This window comes from Mobula birostris, chromosome 30 (assembly GCF_030028105.1).
Source record: "Mobula birostris isolate sMobBir1 chromosome 30, sMobBir1.hap1, whole genome shotgun sequence".
Lineage (NCBI taxonomy): Eukaryota > Metazoa > Chordata > Chondrichthyes > Myliobatiformes > Myliobatidae > Mobula > Mobula birostris.
In genome coordinates, this window is record NC_092399.1 from 6,496,046 (window position 1) to 6,522,252 (window position 26,207).

A 26,207-nucleotide genomic window follows, 5' to 3' on the forward strand; every position below is an offset into this window, starting at 1 on the left:
TTGCCAACTAGATTGAGATATTGTTGATGAGCAAATACCAAGGCAAGGAAAAGGAGAACAAGTGTCCTTAGGCAAGGCTGCTACGATAATCGGCAATGTACTGTACTCGGCAGTTATATAAGGTGACCGGGAGACATGAGGAGCTGCAGCAAAAATATTTGTGCAATGGGTGGCGATGTGCCTAACACTAAATGACATTCTGATGAGTCTAAGATATAGAGCAAAACATCTCATATGCCCAGCAAAAGAGGAAGGCAGTACTAGAAAAAGGTCTGAAGATGCATTAAACTCCAGCAGATGTATTAGTGCCACAGATGAGGTATATTTTAAAATCAGAATATGTTGTGAAATTTGTTGTTTTTGCAGCAGCACAATGCAATACATAATAATTTGTGTGTGGAAGGGGGCAAGGGGCTCTGGGATTCTTGTTTTTTCTGTCATTCATTCTTTGGGCTTTTCTGTTTTGAGGATGTCTGAAGAGAGTAAGAATATCAGGTTGTATATTGTATAGATTCTCTGATATTAAATGGAACTACTGAACTATAGAAAACAAGTAGTGAGGTAGTGCTCATGGGTTCATTGTCCATTCAGAAATCGGATGGCCAAGAGGAAGAAGCTGTTCCTGAATCATTGAGTGTGTGCCTTCAGGCTTCTGTACCTCCTTCCTGATTGTAGTAATGAGAAGAGGGCATGTCCTGGGTGATGGGGGTCCTTAGTGATGGATGCCACACTTTTGAGGCATCGCTCCTTGAAAACGTCCAAAATGCTATGCATGCTAGTGCCCATGATGGAGCTAACTGAGTTCACAACTTTCTGTAGCTTCTTTCTGTCCTGTGCGGTAGCCCCCCTCCCCCCCACCTCCATACCAAATGCAGCCAGTTAGAACACTCTCCGCAATACATCTGTAGAAATTTGTGCGCGTCTTTTATCACATACCAAATCTCCTCAGACTCCTAATGAAATGTAGCAGCTGTCATGCCTTCTCTGTAAGCTGCCATCAATATGTTGGGCAGAGGACCAATTCTCAGAGATGTTAACATCCAGGAACTCGAAATTGCTCACCCTTTCCATTTCTGATCCCTCTATAAGGACTGGTGAGTGCTTGCTCATTCTACCCTTCCTAAACTCCACAATCAGTTCTTGGTCTTACTGATGTTGACTGCCAGGTTGTGGCTGCGACAACTGCTTTCAAAAATGTTCAGATCCAGCTTTGGAAAGGGAGGATGGCAAAGCCACGGAACTTTATCCATGAAAGTGCAGTGATCGTGATATGGTTAGTAGGTTAGATAGAGTTTGAGGCGCACAAGGTAAGAAAAATACAATGAATGAAAAGAGGCAAGTCAGAAATTGCGTCGGTGCAGGCAAATATCATATGCACAAGACCTTGTTTGAAAATCCATTAGTGTGGAAAGATGATACATAAATGAAGTTGTGATGAGAGGTCAATAGGTTTTTAGATAAGAGGGGAATTTTGGCATGTGAAGTTAATGCAGGATAGTGAGGCTGAGAAGATCAGACGTGATCTGACTGAAAGGCTGACAGAAACAGCTTAATTGTCCACATCTGCTTCTTTTTCCTATATTAGCTCTTTATTTCAAGACATGACTTTTTGACACCCAAGTCAAGGGAAATGTCAGCATTCCATCTATCCTATCTTGCTCGTCTGTAGGTGTGTATGCTTTAATGATAACACCTCTCATTCTTCCAAACTGAAAACAGTATCAGCCCCATTTATTTAACCACCTCTCCAGCTCCCAGTTCCAGCAGCTTACGTTGTGAAGCGTTGCATTCTCTCTGTCCTTCCTCATGTTCTGGAGCCTTACAAAGTTCAATGTAAATTTATTATCAGATGTCACCATATACTACTCTAAGATTCATTTTTTGCAGGCATTCACAAAAACAATAGAATAATTTAAAATCAGCACAGAAGGATGGACAAACAACTAACGTGTACAAGACATGCTGTGCAAACACAGAAAAAAAGGACAAAGTAATTATAGTAAATAAACAAGCAATAAATATTGAGAAATGAGTTGTAGAGTCCTTGATAGGTTGTGGAATCAGTTCATTGTTGGAGTGAGTGAAGTTACCCCCTCTGGTTCAAGAGCCTGATGGGCATGAGGGGTAACTGCTCCTGAACCTGCTGGCTCCTGTTGGCAGCAGCAAGAGAAGGGCATGACCTTGATGATGCCTTCCTGCAATAGCACTCCTTGTAGATGTACAAAATGGTGGGAGGCTTTTTACCCAAGATGGACTGGGTCTTATCCACCACTTCTTGCAGGCATTTCTGTTCAAGGGCATTAGCGTTTCCATACCACCAAGTGCAGTAAAACATCTTTATCCATGCTCTCAAATCTTCCTTCAATAAAGGCCCTGCCTATTGCTTGTTAGATCTGCAAGTTAACTTCCAAAAATTGTTAAAAGACCGTGAGACACAGGAGCAGAATTAGGTCATTCGGCCCATCGAGTCTACTCCACCAATCCATCATAGCTGATTTATTATCCCTCTCAGCTCCTGCCTTCTCCCGTAAACTTTGACACCCTAATCAAGAAACTATATTAAGATAACAATTCCTCATTCTGCTTAATCCATATATTTATTTCTTAAGTGCCCTGTTAACATTTTTAATAGCATCTTTCCCCATTACTGACATCAAATTAACCAGTTAGCTGCAGTTCGTTCTTAAATGTGGAGTTATGCCTGCCGCTTTCCAATCTGTAGGAGTTACTTTAAAATCTGAAGAATTTTTGAAGACTAAACAGTGCATCAATCATCTCCACTGCTACCTTTGGGAAAACAGATCACCAGGTCCTGGGTAATTATGGAATCATGCTCCTATTAGATTCAAGTTTAGCTATCGTGTTTACATCAAAGCATGCAGTCGAATGTATCATGCTGGGGAGGAAAGCCCACCAACATCGCCATATATTCCAGTGCCAACAATGAATTTCTGTAATACTGTTTATAATTTATTACTGAGTCATTTCAGCCTCTCATTCTATTGCTCTGTGAGGTCTTACATCTTCGCTCATGTAATTAAACCAAGTATCTTTAATTCCTCTGCATTTCCTTTTTCATCAGTACAATTTCCCTTGGCTTGGTGTGTAAAGGACTACAATAACTTCTGCTATTGTTTCCTTTCTCATATACAAATAAGCATCACACTCAAAATGCTGGAGGAACTCAGCAGGTCACGCAGCATCTGTGGAAAAAAAAGTACAGTCGACATTTTGGGCTGAGACCCTTCAGCAGGGTCTGTACTTTTTCCCCATCGATGCTGCCTGTCCTGCTGAGTTCCTCCAACATTTTATGTGTGTTGCTTGGATTTCCAGCATCTGCAGGTTTTCTCTTATTTGTGATCCAAATAACCTTCCCCAGTATAAAAGTTGTTTTACGCTAGATTACTCTTGCAGTCTACTTATAAATTTCATGGTGCTCTTTTGCCAAATTCTGACATTTTTTCAAACATCAAGGATTGATCCTTTTTGCCAACCTTTTGCTTTGTTGAAAGTGTCATTAATTCCCCTCATTAGACACGATACCAAAAGATTACAAAGTACAAAATCAGTGACCTCAGCATATCCAAAGTAAATTAAATATATTAATTACTGCACAACTTAATTAACAACTTAATGAATTAATTTAGACCAGATACAATCACTGAGAAAATAATTAGAGGGAGATTCCTGAGAATACAGGAGATTCCCTAATAGTTAAACTAAGTTACAATTAAAAGTAACGTAGTCAATTGAAAACGCAATTGATTATATTATAACATGCAGGACAGGTGACATGTCAAGGCTACAACATGTGGGATTTGATGGCTACTCTGGGAAACAGTAATTATCCCTCATGTGGGAATTTTTTTTTGGACAGCACAGCAGTCATCATTTTCTTGTGATGAACTTAAAACAATCATCGAAGGAAACTTACTCGGCAAACTAAAGGAACTGAAGTCTGACAGTCGTTTGGACCTGTTTTCCTTGGTTCCAGATTCTTTTAAAACATGGCTGGAGAGCTCCTGGCGTTAGGTTGTACTTTCCAAGTCCCTGCAGATGGAAAAAACAAACCATAGAGTGCCCCTAATAAATAAAAACAAGTACAAGCTAGTTCTGCAAAAATGCTGGAATCCATGAACAGGTGGCTCAATTGTGAGCTTTCCCCCACCTTTTTGACTCACATTACCTATCCTGACCCGGATCTGGGCCGTACCCTCCAAATATCCAGACCTGCCTCTTGGTGGGTTTTTTTTGCACTACCTTACTTTCCCTTTTCTATTTATGATTTATAATTTACATTTTTATTATTTACTATTGATTGGTACTCCAGGGAGCGTGAAGCGCAGAATCAAATATCGCTGTGATGATTGTACGCTTTAGTATCAATTGTTTGGCGACTATAAAGTATCCTGCATGTTATAATTTAATTACCAGTTGCATTTTTCAATTGACAAATTATTTTAAATCATACCTTAGTTTAATTATCAGGTGTTTCCTATAGTGGTGGAGTCTAAGACCAGAGGACACAGCCTCAGTAAAGAGGGATATCCATTTATAACAGAGACAAGGAGGAATTTCTTAAGCCAGAGAGCGGCAAATCTGTGGAACTCATTGCCATAGGCAGCTGTAGAGGCCAAGTCATTGGGTATATTTAAGGCAAAGGGTTTTAGATTCTTGATTGCTCAGGGCATGAAGGGAATACAGGGAGAAGACAGGAGATTGGGGTTGAGACGGATCAGCCATGATGAAATGCCAGAGCAGACTCGATGGGCCAAATGGCCTCATCCTGCTCCTATATCTTATGGAATTTCCAAGGATGAGACACATGAAGGCACAAGAGCTCAGAGATGCTGAAATCAAGAGTAACAACCTGTTGGAGGAACTCAGCAACATTTTTGGGTGGTCAAGCTAATTGGTCTTTAGCTTTCTCATGTTTCTTTCCCTCCATAATAGCGATTTGCTGTCTTATTCTGCTGAGGCTGTTCCACAGATCATTAATGCATCAGCTATCTCTGTAGCCATCAGATCCAAGAATCGTCTCTTTCAGCTCCATTAGTTTTCCAGTACTTTCTACTCAGCAGTATGAAAGACTTAAATACTCGACTGTTATGATCAGACTCTTGGTTCACCTCCAGTTCAGCTACATCATCTTCTACACCAAAGGCAGATATAAAATACTTTTTTTTTGTACCTTGCCTAGTTCTTTATTCCCTGCATTCACTTTCATTGTTACTATAAAGTTTACTTCTATCTTTGCTCTTCTCTTTCTTCTCACAAAGCTGATGAAGCTATCACAACTTTGAACTCTTTGGTAATCCATTATTGATTCTTAAAACTTACCCATTCATTGAGTCTACTCTTCCTAATCCACTTCTACCAATTTACAACTTTGAACTCTCTGGTAATCTATTATTGATTCTTAAAACTTACCCATTCATTGAGTCTACTCTTCCTAATCCACTTCTACCAATTTACTTACTTTTTAACCTGTTATCTAACTACCTTAAATTTAACTATCTACTGTCTTAATCTATACTTCTACTTACCAGCTTGGGTGGCAGAGTGAGATATGCCTCTATCAAAGGATAGGTAGGGAGCTTTTTCCCTGCACTGGCCTGCAGGTTACCCTTGGGTCAGGTTTAGCACCTGCCCAGCCCCCTTTTAAGGGTCATGTGAAGCCATGTGAGCAGGTGGTGGATGGTCGTATGAGCAGCTGGTGCATATCACAAGTCTTGCTTACGCAACCACTGACGTCACACAATCTCTGAAGAGTATTGAAGATGGCTGGGCTCGCCCATCTTGTAAAGACATTAACACTAGAAAATCTGCAAATGCTGGATATCCAAAGCAATATACATAAAATGCTGGAGGAACTCAGCAGGTCAAGCAGCATCTTTGGAAAATAGTAAACAGTCGCTGTTTTGGGCTGAGACCCTTCTTCAGGACTCCCAACATGTGAACCTGCTGAGTTCCTCCAGCATTCTGTGTGTGTTGCCTTGTAAAGACACTGCCCAGAAGGCAGCAATGGCAAATCACTTCTGCAGAAAATTTGCCAAGAATAATCATGGTCATGAGACCATGATCACTTTTGTCATACACCAGGCACATAATGATGATGATGACTTACCAGCTAATCTGTGTTACACATGGACTTGCTCAGAAGATTGTACCATATAATGATCATTTTCCTCCTCCGTCCCCAATGCAAATAATTCCTTGTACTATAGTGAAAGCTTAAAATTATGCCCCTAATTAAATGTTATGTTTTTTTTCCAGTTTATGCATTAGGTGTCAATGATTCTTGAGGCCCACTTGAATTAAATGCTCACAACTGCATACAATTCCAGTAGAAAAGGTTACTATTTATCAAAAACTATGGTATCATAATTCATTAGACTGTGAATAAAAACAAAAATAGAATTTGCATTTCCACATGGCAAGCAATTATTTTGGTCTATGAGTGTTACGGTATCCATTTATCACTCACTCATAACACACTTGTTTTGGAAAAAAAAGGGGATGCCAACTGCCAAGCTTCTATCAGTGTTCGTCTGAACAAGGAACATGACTAAGTTCACATTATTGTATGGAGTCACTAAACTTTCCACTCAGATTATCTGCTCATCAGAATGTAAACAGAAATTGGTCAAAGTAGTCAGTTGGTAAGGCAGCATCTTTAGTGACAGAAACATACTTGTCAAGCTCCATGAGCTTTTGTCAAGCCTTTATGAGAGGTTAACAACCAGAGATTTCAGCTCTATTTCTCTTGGGTTATTCAGAGCTTTCAGTTTTCATTTCCATTTGAAACTTCTACAATAATCAGAAAGTCTAAACAAGAAAATGATACAAAACAGATCCATCAATGGCACTCCATCTCAGCTCCCAGACAAATGAGTACACTGGTCAACTTTCTGCTGGGAAACAAAATCCCTGAACCACAGCACTTTAGTGCACTGGTCTTTTCGATAAAAATGAAGCAGTAAAGTGCAATAAAATCTGCACATTGCCTTTAAACAGATTTGAATAGAGTCACAAGAGATTCTGCAGATGCTGGAAATGTTGTGATAGAACACAAAGTGATAGCGGAGCTCTGCGGGTCAGGCAGCATCTATCAAGAGGAATAAATAGTCGATACTTCCATTACCTATTCTGGCTCCCTTCTTACCCCTTTTCTTCTCTTCACGTGCCCATCTAGTGCCCCTCCTCTTTCCCTTTCCATGTCCTCTCCCATCAGACTCTTCCTTCTCCAGCCCTTAACCTCTCCCAGCTCTGACTTCCCACCTTCTTACTGCATCCCCCTCCACTCACCTTCTCCCTCACCTGGACTCAATCCTCCACCAGCTTCCCCTCCTCCCAATATCTTATTCGAGCTTCTCCCCTCCCACCCCACCCCCTTTCCAGCCCTGGTGAAAGGTCTCTGCCTGAAATGTCAACTGTTTATTCCTCTCCACAGATGCTGCCTGACCTGCAGAATGTTCTATCACAAGATTTCCAGCATCGGCAGAATCTCGTGACTACATTCAAATCTGTTTAAAGGTAATATGAAGATTTTTGCTTCATTTTACTGCTTCGTTCTAGTGTATTTTGTTGAAACAACCAGTGAACCAATGTGCTGTGGTTCAAGGCTTTTCCAGCACTTTGTGTGTGCTCCTTCTGAATATAGTTCATTATTGAGTTGAGTTGCTAGAGAACAACGACTTTGTAATAATTTCCGAAAATTGCTTCAAGGTTCCCTGTCAAGACTATTATTTAAAAAGACAGTGCAACAGTCCTAAACAGTACTTGAGAAGACAGAATGTGAGCATCAATGAGGTCAACCACTGGCACCAAGATCTCTAAGTTACTCAGACGCATCCTTCAATATTAATGTTGTAACATTAGCGATAATGGACACTCCAAGCACTATAAAGTTCCCAGCTGGCAAATAAACAAACACCAGCATTAGACCATGTCTATAATACTTACTTTAATTCACAACATATTATCTACACAGATTTGCCTATTAGAATTGAACAGGGGACAGATTATGTAACATTAATCGCATTACACACAACCCCGTGTATAAAATTTTTCATCACCTTGCCAAAGGCTTGTATGATGTTTGGCTTCTCTGTCTCATTTCAAACAAGTTATTTGATACAGTGCAAGTAAGCACACACAATATGGGAAAAGCTTCATGGTTGATGTGATCACATCTTATACAAGTTTCACGTCCAAGCCATAAGAATTGTACAGCACAGGAAGAGGCCACTCGGCCGACCATGCAATATGTTCGTTTGACTTAGAGGCCTTTCCAGTTCAACGAGCCGCACCGCCCTGCGACCCAACTATTTAATCCTAGCCTAATCACAGGTCAATTTACAGTGACCTGCCTCTCAGATTCCAAGCCGTCTTGAGAAGAGGAAATGGGCAAGGCCAGCCAACAGGGTTCTGGTGAAGCAGCACAGGCCAACCCCCTACCGTTGACTTCAGAGGACGATGGAGATGGGAGGTCATCGATGGCCTGTGCTCCACTTAAGAGCTAAGGGTCCCAAGAAGAATTAACGTGCTAACCGGTACGTCTTTGGACTGTAGGAAGAAACTGGAGCACACGGAGGAAACCCACTCTTTCACAGACAGCATGTACAAGCTCCTTAAAAAAGATGCTGGATTTGAACTCCGATGTCCTGAGCTGTAATAGCATCGCCCTAACCACTGCGCTATGGTGACGCCTTTCTTGCACACATTCATTTCCATTTTGGCATAAACTTCCAGTCCTGACAATTCAAGAGCATGGCTAGAAGCTTAAAAGTTAAGAGTATCTGCCTCCATCACCTCGGACAAATGAAAGAAATTCCGCTCTATACCTTACCTTAAATCTATGCTTCCATGTCGTAGACGCCCTCATGAAAAGAACTAGCACAAATCCTTAGTTGAAATATTCCAACAACCTGGTGAATTGTGTCCATACCTTCTCCAACACACAGATCTGCACAATTTTCCAAGTGCAACCTAATCTAAGTTGTAATATACCATCCCACCACCTCAACTCTAGCCAAGCACCCCATATGCTTTCTTCACCACTCTTTCCACCTCTCCTGCCACTTTCAGGGTTCTCTGGACTTTTTATGCCAAGGTCCTCATCACCACTCATTAAGGTGTTTATAGTAAAAATTCCCTGACCAGAGCAATGGTCGGTCCACGCAGTTGTGTAAACAAAAATTAGATGGAACGTTAGAAATAAATAATGTTCCCCCCCTCCCCACCCCAATATTTCTTTATCTGAGCATCAGGAGCTGAAAGATGACAATGGAGATGAAACTAAAACTCCATCCAAGGTCATCAGGCATAAAAGAAAAACACATAACACATCAAGTCAATAAACCTGGGCAAACATTTTGAAACCTTGGCAGTTTTGTGTTAAATTGTATCATTACCTCAGCGGCTTTTGCAGCATTGTCAAGCTCAATAGGCTTCAAAATTATTTCTGCATCATCATTTACAAAAAGCATGACTTCTGCTGCGGCACATACTTCATGATGACATTTTGATAGCCATCATTTTTTTTCTAAAGGACATGACAATAGTTCACACTTGCTCACTGCTTACAAAATACTTGGTTAAGAAAAATCCTGACCACAGTCACATGAGTGTCATTGTTCTGCAAATGAACATTTTGGTCACTATTATTACAGATATCACCTGAAAACTTAACTAGCAACAATTAATAGTATGTGGTCATAGTTTTAAAGTAAAATTGCAACATCAGAAGAAATACATCAAGCAGAATTCGTTAATACACTCGAATGCAAATAAGAATTTGATAACAATTCTTGATGCTACTAAAGTGCAATTTTAAATAGAAATGTTACATCTTAAAAATTGTATGATACACCCCATCACAACATTTACAGACCCAAAGTCAGTGTATAGATTTCCATGGAAAAGAAATAAAGAGATTTCCACTGGTCAGATATACAAAAAGAAAACACTTCAGAGCTTAATGTTGAATGTTTTGCTAAATTCCATACTGATGAGAATACATAATTGGTGAGCAAATAGTCAAGATACCATCTCTTCTGCCGTGAACAGAAGTTTTATTTTAATCCTTCTTAAACAGAATTATTCTCCAAGACGACCACAGTCTTGTCGTGGTTTGGAGGCTTGTGAGCCTCAATGACCTGCAGGGCTATGTTGGCTGGAGTCAGGGCTTTATGCTTCGGCTCTTGGTAGGGTCACCCATGCCAAACAGGTCAAACGGTAAAGGTCAGACTAAGAGGAGTCCACCAGTCCTCCAGGTTCAGGAGTTCAGCTCAGGGCTAACAATCCTGACCAGTAAAACAAAACTGCTATGGAAACAGCAATGAAGAATCCTTCTACATCTGAGTGTGATGGTATTCCAGAGTCTCAACCCGGGACTTGCATGACTGACAGCAGTGAAAACCAAGAGGAAGTTACTGACATGATGAACAAAAGCCCTGAACACCATCAGAGACCGAAGACCTTCATTGCTGTCCTAAATATCAACTGCATAATGGGCAGTAGATAAACAGAACAATGCTAAGTTTGTGTACAAAACATTTAGCACATTATTAAGAAAACATTCAAAACATTCAGGTTACATATATGGAGAGAAAAACACTTAAACCTTGAGAAAACTGTGCAATCAACAGGGTTAAGACTCAGGGGAAAGAATGAAGGGAAGGAGAGAGCAAGACAAAAGTGAATGCAGGTGAGGTAAACTGACAAAAGGCAAGTCGATATTATGGCAACCCAGGATGCTAATGGGAGATGTAGGCAAAATTAAAAATTAAAAATAAACTCTAAGGGAATTGTCAGGGGTATTGGAGAATTACCTCCTCAAATTCTAAAATTTGACCAGGCAATTCTCTCCCTTTTTGACAAACCAGGAAGACCCCAGTCCACAATAACCTCCCACCATCCCCACACTCCCTTCTACGGGGATAGACATTAATCCCAACAAGAATTTGGGAAAGCAAATTAGAAAATGCTAGAAAAGTTTATTATCTGAACTGTTGAAAACAACATTGAATCTGGAAGCTGACGTGCCATTCTTCAGCCATCGTTGGAGGTCAAGAAAAATTAGAGGGGGAATGGAACCAAGGATTTAAGGGGCAGAGGTGTAGAAGCTAAGGACAGTTTGCATGTGGTTGCCCCAGTGCCATTGAGAGCAGTGAATACTGTATTTTAAATTGAAAGGCAAGCAAACAAATTACTGCTTCACTTGGAAAATTTGTTTAGGAATCTGAATGGTGGGAAGCGAGGAGATCTAGGAGATATTATGCTCTTGTTGATTGCTCATGATGGGAAAAGGATGCATATTGATGGAGTTGGGGTAGGGAGCAGTGAACCAGTGGAAGGCAAGGGCAATGTGTGTAAGATGGCAACATCACATTGGAAGTATCAGAAAAAACAATGAATATGGGGGCCGTGGGGAGATGGAGGATAAACGAAATGATTCAGGAAGGGTGCAAAAAGGGAGAGAACAGAATTATGGAAAATGGAACAAACATAACCCATTGGTTTTCAACATAAACAGCATTTCTTTCTTTTATTTCATATACCAATTCGGATTCTCCCATTTAGATCATAAGATATAGGAGCAGAATCAGGCCATTTGGCCCATCAACTCTGCTCCACCATTTCACCATAGCTGATCAGTTTTCTCTCTCAGCCCCAATCTCCTGCCTTCCCCCCATATCGCTTCATGCCCTGATCAATCACGAATCTATCGGACTTGACCTTAAATATACCCAATGACTTGGCCTCCACTGCTGCCTACGACAATGAGTTTCACAGATTCACCACTCTGGCTAAGCAGAAAAATTTCCTTAGCTGTTCTATTACCGCTCCTTTCTTAGGCCGTAAGACACTGAAGCAGAATTAAGCCATTCAGTCGGAGTCCTCTCTGCCATTTATCATGGCTAATTTATTATCTATCTCAACCTTACTTTCCTGTCTTCCTCCTCCAACCTTTTCTATCCTTACTAATTATGAACACAGACTCCACTTTAAACAAGTTGGCTGTCTATGGCAATAAATTCCACACATTCACCACCCTAACACAGTCTTCTTACACCAAAGTTCAAAGTACATCTATTATCAAAGTATGTTTTACAACCTTCAAATTTGTCTCGTTACAGGCAATCACAAAACAAAGAAACACAAAACACCCCATCAAAAAAAGACTTAAATACCCAACGTGCAGAGAGAAAAAGAAACAAATCATGTAAACAAATAGCATTCAGAACAAAAGTAAGTCCATAGACACAAAGCCTGCAGCAGCAGGAACAGGCCACAGGCTAAGTCCCAGGCCAGCACAGAGCCAAGTAAATGTCGCCATCGTCTTATCCCTCCTACCTTCCATTCTCACAGTATCTGCTCCTCCTTTACACACTAAACTCTGTTCAGCTAACACCTTTCCTAATTCCAGTGAAAGGTCAGCACGATGAATGGTATCTCTCTCCTTTTGGACTTTTAGCATAAGCAAAGGTTTGTTTTTGAAAACAGTGCCAATAACATTTTCTGTAATACACGTAGCTACAATGCCACTTCCCATATTCTTTAGAGATCGTCTACAAAGTACATGCTATTTAAATTTTGTAACACTCTAAACATAATAGATTTCTACTTCTATGTTTTACTGTTAATGTCTACTTTTAGCATACTGTACATTAATAAACACAAGAAATCGAAAGCAACACACACAAAAAGCTGGAGGAACTCAACAAGTCAGTCAGCATCTACAGAAATGAATAAATAGTCGACTTTTCAGGCAGAGACCCTTCTTCAGGACTGAGAAGGGGCAAGGCACCAGGATAAAAAGGTGTGGGGAGGGGAAGAAGCATAACTAGAAGGTGATTACTGAGGCCAGGTGGGTGGGAAAGGTAAAGGGCTGGAGAGGAAGGAAGCCGATAGGAGGGGAGAGCAGACCATAGGAGAAAGGGAAGAAGGAGGGGCACCAGTGAGAGGTGATAAGCAGGTGAGAAGAGATAAAAGGCCAGAGTGAAGAATAGAAGAAGAGGGAAGGGGAGGAAGAACAAAAATCGATGTTCATGCCATCCAGTTGGAGGTAATTATGTACATTAATACCTGTGTTGGAATATCTGGAATATCTGTTATTTCCTCTGACACTCCATGTCCATTCTGTAAAATAAAAATAGAACAAGTTGTCACTTAAAAATGTAAAAATGTTGCATCATTAAGCAAAAAGCAAGCAATGAAAAGAATATTCTTACAATCTGCATAGTTGCAACATTCTTAAATGGATTTTTTAAAAAACTTGAAATGGGTGTGATTTCAATATTTAAAAGAAATTTGGATAAGTACATGGATGGGTGGGGTATGGAGGGCTATTGTCTGGGTGCAGATCGATGGGAGTAGGCAGAATAATGGTTTAGCACAGACTAGATGGGCCAAAGGGCCTGTTTTGTGCTGTGTTCTACAGCTCTATGATTCCATGAGTCACAATGACATGGAGCGTACAAATCCGACAAAGCTTTTTTCCACCAATTCCAGACTTCATGTAGTATTAATCTGTTTTATCAGGGTTTTTAAAATTCAAAGTGAATGATTGCACAATTTATGGGAAAATCTATTCAGATTTTCAACTGTTGTGGGCTGTTTTAAAGGGTCAGTTGGCCCTGCAGAAAATGGCAGGACAGCAGAGATGAATCCAGTCTGGCTAGGGCACAGGAGATGTGCACACTCATACATGTTATGCTGTGAGCATTGATTTTTATTAAGATATTTCTTTACCCAAGATCAATTTGCACAGAGGTCCAGCTTTAGCTCCGATTCCAGAGAGCTATGCAGTCAAACATCACCTTTGAGTCTTGGAAGTAGTATTCCCTTCAACTCGACAATCAGCAATTTTGCACAAAAATTTTCAATTCCCTTTTGAAAACTTATCATGGAAGCACTGGATCTCACACATTCCCGGCAGCCTCTCCTGACTGTAAAACCATTGGATTCAAACACATCCTAACCACCATGAAAGTCTTCAGCTTCCAGTTCAAAAAGTGCACCCATCCCTGACCATTCTGTACCTCCACCACTGCCAAAATATTCCTCTGATTTGTCAAGGACGATAATTAACTAATTCACATGTTCAAGTTCTGATGAAAAAATATTTTTTGGAATCTGAACATTGCAAACAAGGCCAGCATATATTGCTCATTCTTAATTGCCTTCGATAAGATGGAGGCAAGCTGGCTACTGGGACCACTGAGGCTCATCCAGAGAAGGCGCTTGCACTGTTCGAAAGGAGTTCCAAGGTTTAGTTCCAGCAATGATGAAGAACCAGCAATGTATTTCCAAATCAGGATGGAACGCGACCAGGAGAGGAACCTGTATATGATGGTGTTTCCACACACCACCTCCCCTCGTCCTTTCTGGCAGTGGAATCTGTGTATTTGGGCTGTCACAGTAGTCCAGGCAAGTAACTACAATGAATTTCGTAGCTGGGATATGCTACTGTGCTAGCGTTGGGGAGGGCGAATCCCTTGGGCGGCTAATTAGATTAGAAATTAGATTAGATTCAACTTTATTGTTATTGTGCCGAGTACAGATACAAAGCCAATGAAATGCAGTTAGCGTCTAACCAGAAATGCAAAGAATAGTGTTATTTACAAAATAACTGCGAATAAAAAGTAAGTGCTACAGCACACAAATATAAAAGTACTGGGAGAGTACAATACGGGTGCAATACTGCTTAGCGCTATGATGTGAGGTTCAGCAGGGTCACAACCTCAGGGAAGAAGCTCTTCCTGTGCCTGCTGGTGCGGGAGCAGAGGCTCCTGTAGCGTCTACCGGATGGGAGGAGAGTAAAAAGTCCGTGGTAGGGTGAGATGCATCCTTGATAATGCTTCTCGCCCTGCCCCAGGCAGCGTTTATGGTAGATATTCTCAATGGTGGGCAATTGGGTGCAGATAATCCACTGGGCAGTTTTCACCACACGCTGGAGTGCTTTGCAGTCCGATACACAATGGGGTGCAACTCAAGTGGCCCATTTGCCCTGAATGTCCTCTTGAAGATGTTGGTACTGCAATAGGTACCCATAGGCAAATGGAAATCATTCAATTATATAGCCAACTTGTGCCTTGTTGATCGTGGCAAGCCTTTAGACGTCATGAACCAAGTCGCTCACTGCATGATAAAATGACTACAAACGCAGGTTATTTATAAAGCTGGTCTAGTCGAGTTCCTGATCAATGGCAACCCGCAGGATATCAATGGGGATTTTGATGATGGTAATGCAACTGGACGTCAAAGGTAAATGATTCGAGACTTTCGTTACTGATTAATTACCAAGCCTTTTTGTTGTATTGCTGTTGGTTTATTATTGTCACATGTACCTAGATACAGTGAAAAATACTTGTCTTACATTATGTTTATACAGATCAGATTATTGCACAGTTCACTGAGCTCAAATAAGGGAAAACAATAATGCAGAATAAAGTGTAAAAGCTACCAAAAAAGTGCAGTACAGATAAACAATAAAGTGCAAAATCATCACGAGGTAAATTGTGAGGTCAAAGAGTCCATCTTATTGTACAAGAGGTCCATACGAGAGTCTGACAACAGCAGGATAGGAGCTGACCTTGAGCCTACGGATACATGCTTTCAGGTTTTTGTAATTTTTGTACAATGGGAGGAGGAGGAGAGAGAATGTGGGTCTTCAATTATGCTAAGTTATTGAGGCAGTGATAGACAGAGTCCATAGAGGGGAGGCTGGATCCTCTGAGGTGCCAAGCTGCGAACACAACTCCGTGAAGCTGTCATTATTTTATCCACGCCTGAACATTGTCCAGTTTTGCTTTGAGACCTTCAAATTCTGTGCAATTAATTATAAATGAAATTGAGCAATGTGCAGTTTTATCTTAATTTCAGCAATACAGCACAGAGTAGGCCCTTCGGGTCCTCCGAGCCACAGCGCTTCAACAAACCTGATTAACCTGAGCCTAATCACAGGACAACTTACAATGACCAATTAACCCACCCGATAGGTTTCTGCACTGTGGGAGGGAACCAGAGGAACCAGGGGACCCAGAGAAAACCCATGCATTTCACAGGGAGGACGCACACAGGCTCCTTCTAGAATGGCACCAAACTGAATGCAAGCTCCACACTGCCTCGAGCATAATGGTGTTGCACTAACTGCCGTGCTGTCGTGGCGCCCCATCTTCAGCCAACACCCACGCTTCTGACATTGTGAAAGAATAAAGGTCCTTGAAGCAGTTGTAGACTTTCTCAGTAACAGTTCCTGCAGAAGTGCCACTGAGATGATTGACTCCCAACACACAACCATTTCCCTTCAATTATGACTCCAACCATTGCAGGGTCTATTCATTGACATCATTGTCTTTAATTTTACAAGAGCTCATTGATGCCACATTTAGTCAAATTCGATATCTTGATAATCGAAGAGTCACGCTAACTACATCCCATTAATTCAGCTCATTGGACCATGCTTGACTCAGGATTTGCTTAATTCTGGTTCCAGGGATACCCAAAATGGACAGTGAATAGGTTGTTGGTGAATGAATGCCACTTGACAGCAATTTTGATGACCCCCTTCTGTTACTTTGTTGATGGTTGACAGGAAAATGATTGGATGGTAATTAACTGGATTTGATCCGTCATTTTTCTGGAAAAAAATGCATTTACATATCTGAGCAATTTTCTGCACTGTTGCAAAGATACCAATGTTGTAACTTTATTTCGAGATACACAGCATGGTAACAGGCCTTTTAGCCCAATGACCTACATCACTCAGTTACACCCGTGGCCAATTAACTGCCTTCTGAAGATGTCCTCGATGTTGGGGAGGCTTGTGCCCATTCTGGAGCTGGCCAAGTCTACAACCCTCAGCAGCTTCTCATGATCCTGTGCGTCGGAGCCTCTGCAGAAGACGATGATGCAACAAGTCAGGATATTCTCCACTGTACATCAGCTAGACTCTGTGGACAAAGTAAATCTTCTCAAACTTGTCATGAAGTAGAGCTGCTGGCATGATGTCTTGATTGTATCAATGTGTTGGGCTTAGGATAGAACCTCTGAAGATGTTGGTGCCCAGTTGCTCACCCTTTCCACCAATAACTTCTCAAGGAGATCTGAGGGCTGGTGTGTGTTCTCACAACTTCCTCTCCTGAAATCCACCGTCAATTCCTTGGTATCACTGATATTGTTGTGACACTACTCAACCAACGAAACTATCTCATTCCTGTACAACACCTCATCACCATATGAGATTCTGCCAGCAACGGTGTGTCATCAACAAATTTATAAACCGTGTTTGAGATGTGCCTCGCCACACAGCCATAAGCGAAGAATCGTTTTTAGATTTGCCTGATGCTGCTGCTCCAAACATACTTTGCATACTCCACATTGAACTAGATTTGATCATCTGGTTTGATAGTAATGGACACTAAAGAATTGTTACAGAACTGCCACGAAGTTACAGATGGTGACTGCGTACCTTTCTGCCTCACTTATGATACACAGTGCTTCAGATGCCCAGATTTGATTTGACCATCCCATTAAGTCCATTTGCAGTAGCATACAACACGTTGGAAGGCATCTTAATTCAAAGGCAGCACTGTGTTTCCACAAAGACTACTTGCTTGGTGGTCATTTCTATCAATGTTTTCAAGGACAGATGGCAAAGTGGCCAAGACAAAGTGAAATATCTTCATCCAATAGTGGCTGTGTCCTTCAGAACTCAAAGCTACTCACACAGAACCCTGGAGAAACGCAGCAGGCCAAGCTGCATCTATGGAAGAGAATGAACAGTTGATGTTTCAGGGCAAGACTTTTCATCACGACTGATGAAGTGTGTGTTGCTTGGATTTCCAGCATCTCCAGAATTCAATTAGCTTGGTCAATGGTGTTACTTCTAAGCCACTTTTCGTGACTGTTAGTGAAGACAATCACCAAGAGTATAATCTGTTCCTTTGCTACTTTTCAATGCTTCTTCCAAGCATTGTTCAGTCTGGAGACTCACCTGTTTCAGTTGGTAATCAGTGAGACATCCCCCTTGCCCAGTTTAACTCAATGATATGGCAGTTCATTAGGTCTGGAGTCCATGTGGAGTTTAAGGCAAGTCAAAGCCTGAAAATTGAAGCCCCTAGGTCAGAGAGCCTGGTGGTCAGAAGCCCGATGAACACGAGTCCAGGACAACAGTCTGGAGGTTGGAGGTCTGGAAGTGGCCTGTACTGGGGTTGGAAGCCCATCTGCATGTGTGGTTGGTAGAAGTGGTAAAAGAGGATTGTTTTGCTGGTTGTTGGTGGTCACTTGCTGTTATAAGTGTGTTGTTCTGTTGAATATTGTAGGTATGCTATACTAGTACCAAAATGTGTGGCGCCCCAGCAAATTTTCAGACCACATTGTTAACGCAAATGACACATTTCACTGCATGTTTCAATGGACGTACAATTAATAAATAACGCTAATCTGCCTTGGGCAGTCCCCAGATGTCTGTGAGGACCTTGCAAGGTTAGCTGCTCTCAGAACAACCTTGCTGTTTCCAAATTCCGTGCCTACGTTACAGTTAGATAGTCTGCCTAGTTTTATCTTTTCTCGATAAAAGCAGTGATACTGGTTTAACAGTGTGGCTTGTCAGGTCGTGGTTTTTTTAAATAAGAGTCAACCACAAGTGTGCACTTGGAATTACGTGCAAGCCAGACTAGGGACGGAAGGCAAATTTTCCTCCTTTAAAGATGTTTGAGAGCCAAATGGGGTCTTACCAAAATCCAGAAGCATTAGTGGTGATTGTTACAAGGCAAGCTGTTGTTTTCCCTATTCAAGATCCTAAAATCGAAACTCAGTGTTTCGACTGCTAGTCCAGGCACGTGGATCAGTTATTTAACGACTCTACCACCTTCACACTTGCATAAACCTGCCAGCGAAAGTGGAGAATGCAGGTATGGTTTCAGCATTTAGGAGAAATTTGGGTAAGTACACGGATGAGAGGGGTATGGAGGTGTGGGCTGGTGGGATGAGGTAGAATAATAGTCTGGCATGGACCAGATGAGCTGAAGGGCCCATCTGTTTGCTGTAGAGCTCTCTATGACTTTGTTTCTCCCAGTACATATATTTAGTCATCAACAACTCCATCTTTTCCCTGGAAATAGTCCAATCACTGGAATAAAAACTGAAAATGCTAGGAACACATTGCAGGTCAGTCAACATTGGTGGTAAGACAAACAATACTTCACATCTGGGGCCTTTAGTTAGAATAAGGAAAGAACTTACCTACTATAAATTTCATCTGTGTCACTGTGACCCAAACCTCTTCAATCCAATGCAGTATTTCTTCCCTAAACTGTATAAACCTAAGCTCACCTAAAATTACTGCCTATTACTTCTTATGATCACTGGCTTATATTAGCTTCCAGATAAGCAACAGATGAGAGTTAACATTCCCTTCCTGGTAGTCAAATCCCACAACAGATGAACCCTTTCACATCTTTAACTTCCTCCAGCCTATAAACCCTTGGGATTGTTATGTTCAACCATTTTCAGGTACAGGCATGTTAAGATCTGGAACTATCTCCTATACCTTTCAGTCTCATTCTCACTCTTTTTCAAAAAACTCTTTAAAATCTACCTCCTTGACCAAGCTTTTAGTATCTAGCCACATAACTCCCTAGTAATCTTCCTGACAAATTTTTGTGAAGCTCCTTGAGAAATTTCATAGTTGTCAATGCAAGATTGTGCTAGTGCATCCAACCCAAATTCGAAACCAGGTATTATTAAGAACGAATGTGTCTCCTTTATAGAAATATAGACCAACATATACAGTACATTTAAAAGTTTGTGAATGGAATACGAAAAGGTATTCTAAACTGTAACCCTCCACCAACATAACTAGGACCAAATATTAAAATACATACAAATCACGGTGACAAATGGGTATACAGGATGGAGATTGAACATCTGGTTCAATGGTGCCACATCAACAACCTCTCATTCAACCTCAGCAAAACCAAAGAGCTGACTGACTACAGACGAAACAATGCAGGGGTCCATGAACCAGTCCTGCATAAGGGTCAGTAAATTTAAATTCCTTTGCTTTATCATTTCAGAGGATCTGTCCTGGGACCAACATGTAAATGCCATTTCAAAGCAAGTATGTGTGGTAAACCATATATATATGTGTGTTGTAACTGGGTTACCTGTCTGGACACGCACCTCTGCTGACTGCTCCTGTGGCTCCTCCCACAGTCCCTGAATAAAGGCAATTGTGCCACTGCTCCTCCCTCAGTCCAGGGCAGATACTCAGCATGGTCGAGGTCACATTTTACTGCTAATAAAAGCCTTTCAGTATTTACTCTACTTCTAGTCTTTTGGAGTTATTGATAGTGCATCAGTATGGCAACACCTCTACTTTCCTACAAGTTTGCATAAATTCAGCATGTTATCTGTAACTTTGACACACATCTATAGATGCACAGTGGACAATATCCTACTAATTGCATCACAGTTTGGAATGAAAACACCAATGCCCAAGAACAAAAGAGCCTATAAATGTGGTGGATACAGCCCAGCCCATCACAGGAAAAGCTCTCACCACCATTGGACACATCTACAAGGAGCCTGCCACAAAAAAGCACCATCCATCGTCAAGGACCCCCCAAACATCCAGGCCATGCTCTCTTCTCACTGCTGCCTTCAGGAAGGTGGTACAGGAGCCTTAGGTCCCACACCACCAGGTTCAGAAACCATCACTAAACTTCAATCATCAAACCCCTGTGCTCGCATCAATAATTTCACTCACCTCAACACTGAACTGATTCCACACCCAAGGACCAACTTCCAAGAACTCTGTAACTCATGTTCTTATTTTTTTTTTTGTGTTTGCATACAGATTGTCTTCTTTCATACGCTGATTGTTTATGAGCCTTTGTGAGCAGCTTCTCATTGATTCTACTGTATTTCTTTATTCTGGGAATACCTGTACTAAAATTAATCTCGGTGTTGTATATAGCGAAAAGTACTTGAATGTACTTGAATAATAAATTTACGTTCAACTTTGAATATGCAATTTACAAATACAAAACTTGCACAACACTTACTAGCTCAGACATGTAAACCCCAAATCAATGAAGCAGACTGCATTCTCTCTGTACCAGAAGACACCCCTCATTAAAAATGCCAATTCAATTATCCTTAAACTACACCCAGTGCTTTATACACAAAATGGCTTGCTTGCCGACATCCAGCAAAGACACAATACAATCAATCTCAGCAAGACAGAAACCAGGCACACTTAATCAAATTGTTAAGAAATATCAAATACCACAACGGGCAGGAAGTATCATAGATGCCATTATCAAGTTGAGATTCAATGTGGGTCACTGGAATAAAAGTTACAAATGTAGATTGGCAGAAAGCATCAGCATCCTACTGAAAACATGCTGCTCACCCTCAAAAGGGCTTACCACAAATCGCAAACAGCATACTCCAACTTCTGCAAAAAAAAACTCTGACCCACATTCCTGGCAAAGTGCTAAAGATCCACCCTCCTTCAGCTTGTAGTACGAGGGATTAATCGAGAGCACGATCACATTATTTTTGCATGAATCTGAACACCACTGAACCTCCTTGCTAATACAATCTATGTGCCTCCCTTCTTCAAATATTAACTCATGATGAACATTTTCTGATTTCAACAGTGCAAATCCAGTAGTTTCAACAGGAGGTTCCAATATTAGGTGGGAGGAGAGAGAGCAGCGCGCCGCGCGAGTGCTGCCCTCCGGTGAAAAATGATATCGTATCCATTAAATAGGGGCTGTGGACAATTCTGATTTGATGGAGATGGACGTGAAAGCACAGAGGAACATCTGGAGAAATTTCTGAAACGCCCGTTCGCTGCTGTCGTTACTGCGCAGTTGGGAATCTTCCGGAGGGAAGGCCTCAAAATCCCCGGCTTTGCCTGCTGTTGGCGACCGAGATTGAGGTCGAATCGTTCGGACAGAGATGGTGCTCAGTACTCGGTGTCGGAGAGCTGATCAGAGCTCGAAGTTTTCGGATGACTCAGAGACGGATTGTGGTCGGGCATGGCAAGGAGAGTCTTTCTTCCTTCTCCCGTCTGCGTGAGATATGGGACATTTGAAAGACTGAACTTTTTACTGTGCTCATGGACTTCTTCATCAAGTTATGGTATTGTTGCACTGTTGTAACTATATGTTATAATTATGTGGTTTTGTCAGTTTTTTCAGTCTTGGCCTGTCTTGTGTTTTGTGATATCACACCGGAGGAAATATTGTGTCATTTCTTAATGCATGCATTACTAAATGACAATAAAAGAGGACTGCGTGTCTTCATAATCTAACAAAAAATTGAATCCATTAAGTTTTTATATATGGAAAGCCCTCAGATTTGAAACCACAGTATTTCCAAGTACAAAACAAAGACAAAAAAGGTGATCAAAACCTCAGACCAGTCTATGCAAAATTGAATGACCATTTTATATCAACACACACAAAACTCTGGAGGAACTCAGCAGGTCAGGCAGAATAATCAGTCAACGTTTTGGGCCGAGACCCTTCTTCAGGACTGAGAAGAAAGGGGGAAGATGCCAGAATAAAAAGGTGGAGGGAGGAGGAGCAGGACTAGCTAGAAGCCAATGGGTGAAGCCAAGTGAGTGGGAAAGGACAGAGCTAGAGATGAAGGAACCCGATAGGAGAGGAGAGTGGGCCATAGGAGGCAGGGAAGGAACAGGGGACCCAGAGGGAAGTAAGAGGCAGGTGAGAAAAGGTAAAAGGTCAGAGTGAGGAATAGATGAAGGAGGGATTTTTTTTAAAAAACAGGAAGGTGAAATTAATATTCATTTCATATGAGATTAACATTTTTAAAAAAGACCAAAATAAGCACTTCCCCAAAAAAAAACCTAAAAAATTTGGAGATACTGTACAGAGAAAGGAAAAGTTTGATTTTGTTTAAAAAGTTGGCTTGGTATCACTGCAATATAAAATCTGGATAAAATTAACTACGATTAATTTAGGACCAAAATACCCATTTCTCCTCTCACTTAGATTAGATTAGATTCAATTTTATTGTCATTGTGCCGAGTACAGATACAAAGCCAATGAAATGCAATTAGCATCTGACCAGAAGTGCAAAAGAATAGCATTATTTACAAAATAACTGCAAATAGAAAGTAAGCACACAAATATAAAAGTACTGAGACAGTCCAATATGGGTGCAATACTGCTTAGCGCTGTGATGTGAGGTTCAGCAGGGTCACAGCCTCAGGGAAGAAGTTCTTCCTGTGCCTGCTGGTGCAGGAGCGGAGGCTCCTGTAGCACCTACTGTATGGGAGGAGAGTAAAAAATCCGTGGTTAGGGTGAGATGCATCCCTGATAATGCTTTTCGCTCTGCCCAGGCAGCGTTTATGGTAGATGTTCTCAATGGTGGGCAACTGGGTGCTGATAATCCGCTGGGCAGTTTTCACCACACGCTGGAGTGCTTTGCGCTCCGATACGGGACAATTGCCATACCACACTGAGATGCAGTTGGTGAGTATGCTCTCAATGGTACAGCGGTAAAGGTCCGTCAGTATCCTGGGACAGAGGTGAGCTTTCTTGATGCTCCGCAAGAAATAAAGGCACTGTTGCGCCTTTTTGATCAGGATGGAGGAGTTCAGGGACCAGGTGAGACCATTATTGACCAATTAGTATTTAGCATTGGTCCCAAATCAAGAAAGATTTGAAAACATACGGACACATTACAAAAAGAGAGCAAGGAGTTTTCCCACTCGGCTCAGGAAAGTGACAGAGATGGAAAATAGCCAAGTAACATTTTTCTTTTTTCTTTTCACAATCATTAAATGAAATCAGCTCAATTTTGGGTGTGATATGACCAAATAGCATGACACACCAGAGGCCAGGATCAAACCCCTGGCACTATGTGGCAGTAACTGTAGATAGTAAATCAAATGTTTAAGAGGCAGAGGGAAGGTAAATTTTCTTTTTAAAAATGTTTCATAGCTTTTCAGTTTTAATAAAATTTTCTACATTACTTAATTAAATGTCAAACAGTTTTTAGATGTTTGAGGATCAGACATTTAAAATGACTTGGTCCTAGCTAACAATACATCACCACTCTCCTCCTTCCCGCACTCATACACATAAAAATGCACAAACTTTGGCAGCTGCTAAGGTCTGTCAAGAACATTTGAAGGTCAGGTCAAAGCATCTCAGGGGGTTACACAAGGTCCTATAAACACACAAAACCACACCGAATGATCAAAGAAACAAGCCCTTTATACTAGGCAGGAGTGTGCCTGCGCGCATACACTCAAGGGAACTAAAATAGCAGTGGCACCAAACCAGCAAGATAGCGCTAATGGAAGGGCAATAAAATGCGCTGCATGCAATCACATATTTAAATTAACAGAGCTGACAATTAAGAAAGTCTACCATGCGGCCAACATTATACAATGGTCGCATTAAGAGAGAAAATGTGTTAATACAAATCAAGATAGTTGAACATGACATCTTTAAAAAGCCAGGAAAAAATTTTGTATATTGAAAAAAAATGCATGAGTCCGGATCCTGAAGTGGGAACATAAAATGCTGAGAAAACTCTGCAAGTTCAGCAGCGTCCATGGAAAGAGAAGGTCTGTGACACTTCAGAATTATGTGCTTGATTCCAACAGCAAATCCAAAAATACAAGTTTTAATAAGTGTATTCAGCCCCAGATGATCGAACACAGTGCAAATCAAACAAAGAATCTCAGCATAAGCAAGAAGCATGGTTATCATAAAGGTGCCATTATTAAAGACCCAGCACAGCTAAGCAGTAATAATCCCAAGCTAACATGAAATTTAAATTCAAATAATCTATTTGTACCTAATAGCTTAAGTTAAATATGCATGTTTGCTGAAAAATTTACAACTTTGCTGGCATACTTTCATTATTACAAAGTAGAAAGGAAACTTTATTATCAATGTACATATGTCACCACATACAACCTGAAGTTCATTTTCCTGTGGGCATACTCAGCAAATCTACAGAATGGTAACTGTAAACAGGATCAATGAAAGAGCAAGTACAGCGTAAAAGACAAACTGTGCAAATGCAAATATAAATAAAGAGCAATAACGAGAAAATGAAATAACAAGATAAAGCATCCTTAAAGTGAGATCATCTGTTGTGGGAACATCTCAACAGATGAGTGTAGTTAATGCCGCTTTGTTCAAGAGCCTGATGGTTGAGGGATAGGAACTGTTCCTCAACCTGGTGGTGCGAGCCCTGAGGCTCTTGTACCTTCTACCTGCTGGTAGCAGCGAGAAAAGAGCATGGTCTGAGTGGTGAGGACTTCTGATGATGGATGTCATTTTCCTATGACAGCGTTTCATTTAGATCTGTTCAAAGGTTGGGAGGACTTTACTCATGATGTACTGGGCTGAATCCACTCCATTTTGTAGGAGTTTTCATTCAAAGTCATTGGTGTTTCCAACCCAGGCAGTAATGCAGCCAGTCAGCACACTTTCCACTTCACATCTATAGAAGTTTGTCGAAGTTTTTGATGTCATGCTGAATCTCTACAGACTCCTAAGGTAGTGGAAGTGCTGTCGTGCTTTCTTTGCAATTACATGTACACGATGGGTCTAATACAGGTCGTCTCAGATAGTGACATCCAGGAATTTAAAGTTACTGACCCTCTCCACCTCTGATCCTCCGATGGACTAGCTCACGGACCCCTGGCCTCCCTCGCCTCAAGTCAACAATCAGTTCCTTGGTCTTGTTGACATTGAGAGGCTGTTGTTTTGACACTACTCAGTCGGATTTTCATTCTCCCTCCCGTTTGCTCATTCATCACTACCTTTGATACAGCCCACAACTGTGATGTCATCAGCAAACCTGAGCATGCTGCTGGAGCTGTACTTAGTCACACAGTGGTAGGTGTAGAGCGAGTAGAACGCCGGGGGGGGGGGGGGAAGAGTCTTGTGGCCCACCTGTGCTGATGGAGATCTTGTTGCCAATCCAAACTGACTGGGGTCTGCAAGTGAGGAAAATCCAGGATCCAATTGCACAAGGGGGTACTGAAGCCCAGGTCTTGGATTTTATTGATTAGTTTCGAGGGGATGATGGTATTAAATTTGAGCTATAATCAATAGAGCACCTTAATATATGCATCTTTGCAGTCACCATTAGTGAAATCAATGACTCAAGAGTAATCCATTCTCAAACTTGAA

General features: G+C 41.3%; 1 protein-coding gene across 2 annotated transcripts in view; it reads right to left on the reverse strand.

Moving 5' to 3' along the window:
- rps6ka1 (ribosomal protein S6 kinase a, polypeptide 1) overlaps positions 1–26,207 on the reverse strand; it is a 172,947-nt gene that overhangs the window by 136,594 nt on the left and 10,146 nt on the right. For both annotated transcript variants that reach the window (XM_072247336.1, XM_072247335.1), the window contains exon 2: positions 13,093–13,146. In XM_072247336.1, the coding sequence (XP_072103437.1) occupies positions 13,093–13,146 (54 nt within the window). The remainder of the gene's footprint in view (positions 1–13,092; positions 13,147–26,207) is intronic.